Raw genomic sequence first — 12,154 nt, 5'->3', positions numbered from 1 at the left:
TTTTATGAAACCCTAGGCTGTAGTTTTTCGACAAGCTAGGCTGAAAGACTTGCTGAGTCTAGAACTGGAAGCCATTCAGCCGGATGAGAGCCTGGTCTCTCAACTTTTTATTCTGTATCAGGAATGAAATCACTGGATTTGGCCCCTCTGGGGAGCACCGTAGGAGGCCAATCAGCAATAAACCATAACTGTAGACTGTGAATACTATAAAGATGACTAATTCTCTACTGCTGGCCCTCTAACCCCTGACAACACATGTCACATATAATGTATGTGACCTACATTGTTTACAGCATCTTTCTGAGGGCTTTGCTTTTAATACATTGCATGTTTATTACTTCATTGTAAAGTTTTTCTGAAACATCACTTAGTTCATTTTAGAGACATCTTGAAGACATTAGTTTGCTTTTTCAATATGACTAATTACTAACGCCATTACTAAAGACTTCATTTTTCACATGGGAACTAGCAGTAATGAATCTTCTCTTGTTCAACGTTCCTGGAGTCATTGGGCATTTATCTTCAGAATGGACAAAGGAGTTATCACGAAAGAGAGCAGGTTTCCAAAATGCTCATGTGGATAAGATGGGGGTGTTTGGGGTCTGATAGCTTGCTGCTGCTGTAGATTGTGGCACCTCTGTGACTCTGTTCATGTTTTGTTTGATTTTATTTTTAACTTTGTAACTAATGATTTTGTCTTTCCAGACTATCACAGAAAAACACAAGCTGAATGTTCCTGAGACGATGACGGAGGTCCTTGATGTTTCTGATGAAGAGGGTAAGTCTTCCCTGTGGTCTGTTGTGACAGCTGTCAAGTTTCTACATTAGGGAACTAAAGTGTCCTTAGAGATAAAGGTGGTAGTTCTGATGACAGCCTCCTCATATTGAAAACCCAGTCACCAACCATAGTCTACTGTATTTATTCTTGCCAGTGGAGAAGTAGACAAGTCTGGTCTACCTACTTTTTCCCATTATTATCTTTAATCTCTGATAACTAGTAAGACTGAGGAATGAGAAAGAAACTTGAAATTATTCATGTCCTAAAAGAGCTGTCAGATATAATAGTCATTACTAACACATACTAATTATACCAAAACATTTCATATTCAAATGCCTTGAAAAACTTTAAAATGTTCTTCATTAGCGGTATATTAAGAAATCTCTGCTGTCTGGTTAGTACAAATGTACAGAATATATATCAAATCCAGTAGAAAAGATCCTTAGAAAAGGCATCAAAGGATCTCAGCACAAAATAGTACAGTCCCAATGTGAGTAAGTCATTCTTTATGCCAGGAAAGATCTGTACTTTCATGATGGCTTTAGAGTTGATAAAACTTATCTAGACCAGTGGTCCTCAACCTTCCTAATTCTGACCCTTTAATATGGTGCCTCATGTTATGGTGACCCTCAACCATAAAATTATTTCTCTGCTATTTCATAACTGTAATTTTGCTACTGTTGTGAATCATAATGTAAATATGTGATATGCAGGATATCTGATTCATGATTGCCAAAGGAGTTGCAACCCAAGGGTTAAGAACTGTTGATCTAGACAGTGCATTTCAAAGTCATGATAAAGACTGTTTTCCTTAAATGTGTGCTAGGGACTTCTGGGGGTAGAGGTGAGAAGCCATGCTTAACACAGGTTCTTTTTTTTAACTTCCCCAGTGACTTTTCTTTATTCCACATTTTTTAATTTCCCTGTATTGTTTCTTCTGAATTAAAAAAGTCTACTATCCTAAGATCACAGAATTACCACACAGAGTTTGCAAGCTTCAAGAGCAAAACCAGCATATGAGATTTAAAAGCCTATTACCGTGTATGTGTACATGGAAAATTCGTGCATACCTTTGTAAAATCATTGCCACAAAGGCGGTGCTAGGCTTGATAGCAATAGACTCCATAGAAAATGTTAAATATGTTTTTAGGTTCCTTGACCCGGAATCTCAAGGCCAAGCTTTACATTCTTAAGTCTTATTTGGAACTGGCTTGTTTTGTTATTGGCAATCGGCGCTGAGCTGTGTCAGTATGCATAAGAATTATGACCAGAGTGGACACATGTTGGATCAATGTATTATGATGAGTAATTTTAAAAGTACTGCCAAAGGCTGTCATTCTGAGTGTTTGTTATAAGTCTGAGCTGTGTTCTAGTGTCCACCAGCTGAGTTCGAGCATCTGTGTATGCACCCCATGTTTCGGTGGGATTTTCTCGCTCATTTTCATTCATGTGTTGTGCAGCTCTTAAACAGTTTGGTGACCACTTTATTGATGGGGAAACGCTTAGTGATTCAGGTACCATTCAAGGGACTCAGAGTGATTGCTTTTCTTTGCTTTTAAGTTTTCTTAACTACCTTGAAGCAACTTGTTAATTCTTAAGTCTTTGTGCTTGATACTAATGTTTCTTTTAAAACAGCTTGTATAATGTGGATAGAATTGTGCATGTGTGCTTTTGATGTGTGCATTGGATTAACTTGTAAGTTTAAAGCTGCGATTTGCTTATTCTGGTAATAATTGAGCAACTATTATGAAGACCAACTGAACAAAATTACCTTATCTGAGGCACATTATAAGACTGTTTCCCCAGAGGAGTATCTATTTTTTTAGGGTAGAGATTTTTTTTTTTTTTTTTTTTTTTTTTTTTTTTTTTGGTTTCGGTTTTTCGAGACAGGGTTTCTCTGTGTAGTTTTGGTGCCTGTCCTGGATCTCGCTCTGTAGACCAGGCTGGCCTCGAACTCACAGAGATCCACCTGGCTCTGCCTCCCAAGTGCTGGGAGGAAAGGCATGCGCCACCACCATCCGGCTAGGATAGAGATTTTAAGAAAAAGTAATTCTTTGGTAACTTAATAATAAAGTTAGCATTGCATATTAGTTACTATCTATACTTTCAACTAAGATGACTTGAGGTGAATGCTCACATTACTCTTCTAGATGAGGCAAAAAATATATTAAATTAGACGCCAGGTATGGTAGCATGTACCTGTGGTCATGGTTGCTCAGGAGGCACAGGCTGGATAATAACTTGACAGCAGACATTAAAGTCAGCCTGGGCTGAGTATGGTGGCACACCCTTTAGTCCCAGTACTCAGGTGGTGGAAGCATGTAGTTCTCTGTGAGTTTGAGGCCAGCCTGGTCTATGTAGTGAGTTCCAGGATAGCCAGGGCTGTGCTATGTAGAGAGGATCTGTCTTTTTTTTTTTTTTTTTTAAAGTCAGCCTTAGGAATGCAGTGGGACCCTCTTTTAAAAACAAATATGTAATTAGGAGTCATACTGTGATTGTTATTTAAAAGATAGTCAAGAGTAGAGGTAAGTCATTATGATTAAGAAGGATCTGTAAATATCATTCGGGGAGGGGAGGGCTAGCGGTGAGGAGATTGTCCAGTGTCTAAGTGCACTTGCTCTCTTAACAAAGGACCCAAGTGTTCCTAGTGCTCATGTCAGGCAGCTCAACCACCTGTAACTCCAGCTCCAGTGGCTCTCATGCCTTCTTCTGGTCTCCTTGGGCAACTATACATTTATTACACACACACACACACACACACACACACACACACACAAACAAAATAAATATTTTTAAAAGCCACTCAGTGTAATCTTGGCATTTAGAGGGAAAATGAATGACATAAAATCTTCTATGTGATATGCAGTTTCCAGAGATGATGTGGTATCACTTCATAGCAAGCTTATTACATGAAAACCCAGTGTATGAATTAGACACATTTGATTTCAAAACAGATCACTGTTTTAAAAATAATTGGTAATGGGACTTATTACTTAATGAAATTAAAGTATTTACTATGGAATTTCTAGAAACTTCATATCTGCCCAATATATAAAATAAGATGTAGATATATAATTTTTAAAATTAAAACTGTTAAACAGTGACATTTGTTAGTAATAAAAACTCTTGATTTGAGAGGAATATTGATTAGTGAACAAGAACATCTGTGATAAGAGAAATGTTTTATTTTTAGAAGTAACCAAAAATGTAACAGCATTTTATTGCCAGCAGGGAATTCAAGTATGATAAATTTTATATAAATGATATATTTGAGTTGTGCAAAGTCACTTTTTATGCAAAGAGTCAGTGTAGCATTAGTTGACCTGCACTTCCAACTCTTTAACATTTTGTGCCATTAAATGTTTTCATGGAACCTGCTGTCATCTCCATGGACACAGTGCAGCCACATGTATTCAGAAGGTGTTAGCTAATCCCCATTCTCTATAACATCTACTGGTGGTAACAATGTACAAACACCTAAGGGTATTTATAAGATGAGTTTAGATGCCTGCTCCAACTAACTTGGTATGTGGTAAAGCAGTTGGCATGATCCTCCTATGAATCCAAACCACAGCTGATGAATATGATATTATGATGAGGAGAGCTCTATAGTTCCCATCATGGGGAATCCAAGGTGAACACAGGGCCTGCCTTCAACAAGCATATATGAAGAGTAATGCATGAAGAGCTATAGGTGAAGGCACAATACCATCAGTTTTCATATCTGCGTGCTGAGATCTAGAGCTGGGGCCACCCACATAATCTGATGCATTTGTCAAGAAGTGAGAGCTGAATCCGAGGGTGGCCCAGGCTTTAAGGAGTAGAGAAAGATCAGTGTAGGGGTCTCAATGTAGGAAAAGTGCAGCAGAGTGCCAATGCGTGGGCAAATAATTCAGTCACTCACTCTGCTGCACAACAACTATGGGGTTAGTTGTGAAGCATCTGAATTCTTATCTGATTCTAGAGAATTATAATATCATAAAGATTTCAACTGATGATTAAAGAAATCTGCTTTTATAAATATTAATCCGGGAGTGGTCTACAGGATGTTGTATTGGGAACCTGAAGAAGTCAAGTATCTGGGGGTAGAGGAAGAATTTACTGAGTATGATGGCAAGTGCAAATGGCTTACCCTTGAGATTCATCCATCATTAGTGAGCAGCTCCTGTATACTTCTCCACAAGTGGCCTGGATCCACATGATCCAGCAGACAGGAGAACTTCAGAATGGCAGAGGCTTGAGAAGAAAAACGGGGAAACCAGTTTCATCTTTTCCATGCTCCCTTTCATGAACACTTAGCCCCCTTCCCATTTCAGCTTGCCCCATAGTTCAGTAGCAAGGGCAAGGGCAGGGGTTCAATGACATTTCAGAGAGTCTCTTTATCTGAGCATCACAGAGGTTATCAAGATAGGTGACCCACACCATTTAACCTTAATTTATCTCCATGTTTTTTATATCTATGTTCCTGGCATGGCTGATGTACCAGTCACCCTCTGTGGAATCTTGTAGCTTCCAGATAACCAAAACCAGTCTTACTTAAAAAAAAACAAACTGCAGTATGAGCCTGGTGGTGGTGGCATATGCCTTTAATCCCAGCACTGGGGAGGCAGAGGCAGGTGAATTTCTGTGAGTTCAAGGCCAGCCTGGTCTACAAAGCGAGTTCCAGGACAGCCAGGGCTGTTACAAAAAGAAACCCTGTCTCAGGACGGGGGGAGGGAGGAACAAAAAACAAAACCAAACAAAAAACTCCAACAACAACATAAAACAAAACTACAGTATGCTGATGCCTTACAATTAGTGGGAAGGAACTGCCCCAAAAGTGTCTGGAAAATCTGGAGAATACAACAAAAAAAGTGAACTCATTAACCTGAGAGTCATTATTTTATTAAATGAATAATCTATAATTTAGGAAGACATTGTTCCAAGTACATGAAACAACAAGGAAACTCTCATTGAGTTTGTTATATGTTGCAGGAAAAGAGTTGGGTTTGACCTTTCTATACCAGGTATGTTAATAAAAGAAAGTATATTAGCATACAATTATTCTGTAATAGCTAAGTTATGTAGAATAGACCTTCTGGAGCTGGAGCAATGGCTCAGCAATTAAGAGCCCTTAACCATTTACAGAGGACCTGGGTTTGATTCCCAGTACCCACGTGATGGCTCGCAAACATCCATAAACCCAGTTTCAGTGGATCCAACAGCTACACATGTACATATACACGCATGAAGACAAAACATTCATACCCATTAAATAAACAAACAAACAAATAAATACATAAATATTAAAAAAGACCTTCAACTCTCCCATCTCCCTGACTAAAAGTATGGAGACAGCTGTAATAATGGCTCATAGAAAGTTTGTAGAGAAGCATGTTGACAGGGGATTAAGTAGATAAGATGTGTTCTGTTTTCTCACATGCTAAACGTGAGGGGCTTACAGAAAACTCAGGTGCAGAATTCTTAGAGGAGATTGAAATATGGATGTGGAGTTTGACAAGGATCTGAGATGGATCCTGTTGTATGGATCCATTATATATAGTTTATGAGATCCTTGAATTTTTAATAATGTGTGGTAAATGGGACATAGCAGAGGGCATGTAGGAATAGCATTTCAGACAAGGGAGCCTGAGAAGAAAGACTCAAAGCAATAGGAAAAAGGCCTAAAGAGATTTCTGTTGGAGATATCATAGAAGATTGTTTTTCAAAGAAGTCACCTCTTGGTCACTGTTTAAGTACTAAAATCAATTAACAATAGCAAGGGTCTGTTCAATTAGTTTATTAGAAAAGGAAGAGGAGACCAAGCATGATGTAGAAAAGGGCTAACCTTGGCTAAAGAAAGGTTAGTGCTTTACTGTGGTGAGGGAGGGTCCTTCATGGGGTTGGTGGCAGAGGAGGGTGATTATAGATAAGTGTCTAGACCAGGTTTTCAAGAAGATGGGAAGCATAAGGCTCTAGAAATGGAGGTAGATAAGCATTAAACTTCTCTACTTCTGGTACATACTTTCCACTACTCAGTGTTGATAGGTAATACTGAACAATAGTATTTTTATGTCTAAATTTAACTTGGAGAGAAATTGTAAACAGCATCAAATAGATTTGGCCCTCCTATTAATATTAGCAGTATCAGATGGGATTGTAGACAGTGTCACTATCACTAGGGACTTGAATTCTTTTGGTCATAATCATGACATCATGATCTATTCCCAAGGCTTACCACAGGTATCTCCAAAACTCTGAAGCCTTGCTTTTAATAAACTGAGCATAGGAGCTGCTGGAGGCAGACACCATCCTCACAAAAACATCAGAAGGCAGAGAATTGGGGAGAATATTGAGGACAGCCACTGTCTCAGGAACTCAATATGATCAGAGGGTTTCAAATTGTGCCTTGGCTCATTACCAGAGTTTTTTAAAGGATATATTTTATTTTAAATATAATATTCAGATGGCTTGCTCTCTATTGTAACACAATTTCATAATTCTAAGAGAGGAAGGTTAGGAATGTGTTCATTCCCAGGTTCTGCGAGATCCAGCTGTGTACCCTAGTGCCTTGCTCTGTTAGACTGGAATTCTCTAGCTAGACTCTGCCTTCCCTTCTGACCTTTTCCTCCCCACTTTATGAACCTTCTTCCCTCAACCAAGATGTGACAAGAAAGAGGTTGAATATGAAAATCTAAACTGTGGCCCCTGTTTTATTAAGAAGTATTGAGAAATTTGAAGGCACAAGTAATAGAAACTTATTTTGAGTTAACTTTGTTCCCTGTGACCATCTTGGCTTCTGGGCGATTGGGATCAGAACTGGAAACAGGAGAAACAGGTTGGCATCTGAGAACTAACTGACCCAGGGTGCCCTAATTTGGGTGGTAGTAGGAACTTAAGCCAAGTTCAGTGGTGTTAGATCCTTGGGGTGAGGTAAGGGAAGAGGGGTAAGAGGAAGCATACAAGCCAACTTTTGAGTTTTAGGTGATGTTGGGCTTCTCGCTCAAAGGATATAGAAGATACAGCTTTTGTTATGTGACAGATCTTGCATTTAACATCACCTTTTCACACATGAAAACAGGTCACAGACTGTCCTCCCAATGTTAATAAAATTCTCTCAGAGCATGCCTAGATTTTGGTAGTCCTGTTCTTAGAATTTATTTCTACTTTAGTGCTCTTTTGCTAGTGTGTATATTCAGTCTTATAAAATATTATTATCATATTTGTGACCATCAGTATGGTTTAGCAGATAAGTTGTTTGCTACTAAGCCCGACAAACTGAGTTAATCCCATTTCCCACACAGTGGAAGGAGAGACCATATTCCACTGACCTCCTTCATATGTGTATATACACAAAAACAGAGGTGTGCACACACACTCACAGAAACAAACACACACATGCACACAGATACACACAGACACACAAACAAACATGATACATCAACACACACCAACACACACATACACAATAAAGAAATAAATTAAAAAATCTCTCATTTCTATCAAACAATAGGCATTTCTTAGCATATTGCCAATGGCATAAAGAAACTATTAATACTGGATTATGCACAGAACTATTGAAGATACTTCAAGAATTCTAGTAGTCTACACACAGGGCTAATCTTTAAACTAAACTAGTCACTGTACTGACACATATAAGGAATAAATCCCACTGAAAGGATTTCAAAGGATTACAACTCAGAGAATTATTTTTTCTCAGTGCATTTTAGGGAAATGGATCAAGTTCTCTCTCCATTCGCTTTAGCCCTTTGTAGACATGTGCATGGACTCTGTGTCTCTCTGCCTGGCTGTCGTCCAAGCTGTCGTGTGAATGTACTTCATAACTGTGGGCATATTTTGTTGCTGGTACTAAATTCAACAAGTAACTTCCCTCACTGTCCCCTGATGAAGGCGATGACACCATGACTGGAGACGGAGGAGAATACCTTAGGCCAGAAGATCTCAAAGAACTCGGCGATGACTCCCTGCCCAGCAGTCAGTTCCTGGATGGCATGAACTACCTTCGGTACAGCCTGGAGGGAGGGAGATCTGACAGGTATTCACCACACGTACATCGAATGTCAGACAGAAGTGCGCATGACACATTTTTAAACATCTCCCCCCCCCCCTTCTCCTTTTCTTTTGGTTTTTAGAGTTAAAGTCTTACTTACCGGGTAGCCCAGAATGGCATGGAACTTTCTCAGATGAGCCTCAAACTCCTGACCCCCCTGTCCTAGCTTCCTGAGTACTGCTCATGCGTAATAGGCATGAACCACTATGCCTGGCTGACCACTTACCTTTTTTTTTTATGGTGATAAAAAATGTAGACACTATTATTGAACCCTTAATGGGCAGTTGACTGTGTTTGTCAGGTAGCAGGTTATCTCATTCATTTCTCTAACACTTTAAGTAGGACCCATTTGGAAGGACAGGAAAATAGTCTGGAGACACAAAATCATATAGCACAATCATTCAACTACTATGAAGCAGAGCAAAGATAAGCAGTAGTCCCTGACTTTCGAAGTGATGTATTTAATCAGGCAAATTCTAAGGCAGATGTGCTCAGCGTCTCCACATACTTCTAATTCTAACTTAACTATTGGTGCTGTAATTTCTGTGTGAACAAAATTATGTAGAATAATAGAAAACAAGCACAAAGCAAAACTGCCCTGGAGTTTGTTTTCATTTAAAAAAAAAATGAAGAAGAAGAAGAAGACATGATCGCATGAGGTGATCTGAGCCCATAAGGACCTGACTTTATAGGCAAATCTGAGGAACCTTTCTAACATTCTGAACTGTGAGATTCAATGTTATGTTGCCTATTATTAACTAATACACCGAGTACTTGTTACTCTCAACAGCAAGATGAATAAGATTATTCTGGATACTTCTTCAGAAGTATGGCTGCTAGCCTGGGTCACACATATGCCTGTCTGTGTTACTGTCATGTCTACCCATCAACAGTCACATGCTCATAGTACAAAACTGACTCCTTTGTCAGCTACATTATGAATTTCCCATGTGCTTATAGCTTAAGGAAGAATTGTCAATTCTACATTGATAATCTAGAATGACAACCCATTTGGGTTTTTTTCCCTTCAGCACCAGGATCCCCACCTCATTTTTTCCCCTCTTGTTGTTTTTCTCACACTTTTTCCTTTCTTTTTTACTGTGGTAAGTTCATTCTTGAGCTGGGCATTCTGATAAGTCCTGGAGGTACCAACCTGATTAAAGTATGTCCACTAAATTCGTAGCCTCAGAGAGACCCCGGAAGGCCAGGGCAGAAGAGCTCAGAGTGCCTCTGTACACTGAGGCTGAAGCTTCCTGACAGACAGAAGCCCAAACATGGGTAGAATGCTGAGCAGGGATGCTGGGAAAGACAGGGGATAGTGATGCCTTAACTGTGGGGACAGCAAAGGCTTATGTTAGTGGTGGCACATTGGTACAGTAGGCTGTGGCGGGACTGTGGAGGGAGGGAGCCACACCTGTATTTTGTAAAAATCCCTCTTCTGGTCCACTGAGGGTCATTCTAGTGGAGAGTGGCCACAGGGCTAGACCACCCAGCTGCAACGTGCTATTTACTGGGTGTCTATGACACTAGGAAACTCTAACTCAGGGCCAGTTGTGGAAAGACATCAGCAGTGACAATTTTGAAACATGAGTAGTGAGATTTGATGGTGAGTTTTATGGGCCAGTTGAAAAGGAAGGAGGACGACTACTTGGTATTGGTGGCTTAGAGAGAGGGTGCCTCTTAGGGCCAGGGTAAGGAAGGAGGAGCCCTTGAGGGGCGTGTGGGGAAGAGGTGACTGAACCTGTGTTCCACATATGAAATTCTCGTCCACTGACAGATTTGGATTTATAATCCGAGGTACTTAAAAGACTACATTTCAACATAAGAAATTCTCTATAACTTTGTGTGAATTCTCAATATTCTGCACTTGCTTACACTCGACCAAAGAACAATTCATTTTCATCAGTTACTAATTATTATTTTTTTAAAAAAAAAATGCCTGATTCAGTCATATTTCCTTTTTCCAAACTAAGAGTCGAGAATTACCGTGTACTTTCTACAGAGTAAGGGGATGAATGGTTTGAAACCTACCGCACATGGGAAGGGAGGTCGGAAACAAACACTGCACACTCTGTTCCTAGGTTCCCACCCACATCTCTCGACCACCACATGTACACACAAGCCCCTAACGGAGTATGGGCAGCATCTCATTTCCATGTTTTATTAATTACTATTTCAGTTTTGCTTGAGCAGTTCGGCACGCCACTTTCTGGGTAACCATTCTCCTTTTTCATTATTTCTTTATTTGGCATGCTTTCAATAGTACCATTCCCAGGTAGGTATGACATGGCATGAAACCATGGCCTTCCTGTGCACATCCGCATTTCCCTGCTCACTGCTCACTGTGCGCTCGTGTGCTTGTGTGTGTGTGTGTGTGTGTGTGTGTGTGTGTGTGTGTGTGTGTTGGCAAGAGCTGTTTACGTTCTAGACTTATGGATTTTCCCCCCTTTTTTGCTAAATTCAGTAACTGCCGGAGTTAGAAGAGATGGTCTGTTACTGGAATGACCCTGCCGTCCAAACCAGGCCTGACTCTAACTCCCACAGTGCCACCTTGTGGCTGAAAACACAGAGGGATGGCTTCCCCCAAACAAACTAAGCAGCCTGTCTATACACACTTGGAGAAGATGAAGAAAACATTCTGGTGCCCTAAATAAGCATAGACACAGAAGGATGAAAACACGTACAATTTAATGCACATTGAGCAAAAACACAGTCAAGTCACAGTCAGTTGAATTTTAACCCATTTATTATTATTATTGCTTACAACTTAAAAATACTGTCCAAATTCAAATAGAAAACTCCAAGTAACAGAAAAACCACAGAAGCTTCTTCAACACAGTAAACATTTTGTGTATTTACTTGTTCAACAGGGATTCAAACTCCGTAAGTTGAGTGTCTAATAAATTTATAGTTTACTAAGCGGATAGAAGGAAGGACTCAATTCACACTTTCCCCCTTTTACACAACTGATTTATCCATGAAATGAATTGTGAATTGAGCCTTTTCTTGTGTCTATAGCTGCTGATCCCCCAACTGAACCAATAAAATATCATTTCTTTGGATATATTATTCTTGGTGTATGAACTGAAGGAGTCCCCACTCCCAAAGTAATTTCTTTTTAATGGTAACCCTGTTGTAAAATATTGTAACTTTTCTGTAATGTTTCCCACCAAATGTGGGCAGTTTATGATCCAGTGATTCAAATTATTCCAAAAGTTTATTCTTCTTATTATTTTATCAGAGAATTACATCTCTGCTGTTAGAATATCCCAGCCATATTTACTTCATTTAAGCAGATTTTTATGATAACACCAGGGAAGAAAAGA

The 12,154-nt window shown here is 39.6% G+C and overlaps 1 protein-coding gene across 1 annotated transcript in view; it reads left to right on the top strand.

The window, feature by feature from the left end:
- The window catches only part of Ank2 (ankyrin 2), a 218,699-nt gene that overhangs the window by 147,398 nt on the left and 59,147 nt on the right, over positions 1-12,154 (top strand). The window contains exons 22-23 of the mRNA XM_059266206.1: positions 706-778; positions 8,669-8,813. Coding sequence (XP_059122189.1) covers positions 706-778; positions 8,669-8,813 — 218 coding nt within the window. The remainder of the gene's footprint in view (positions 1-705; positions 779-8,668; positions 8,814-12,154) is intronic.

The sequence above is a fragment of the Peromyscus eremicus genome, chromosome 6 (genome assembly GCF_949786415.1).
Source record: "Peromyscus eremicus chromosome 6, PerEre_H2_v1, whole genome shotgun sequence".
Classification (NCBI taxonomy): domain Eukaryota; kingdom Metazoa; phylum Chordata; class Mammalia; order Rodentia; family Cricetidae; genus Peromyscus; species Peromyscus eremicus.
The sequence above is the reverse complement of the archived record's forward strand: the minus strand, read 5'-3'. Positions and strand labels throughout refer to the sequence as shown.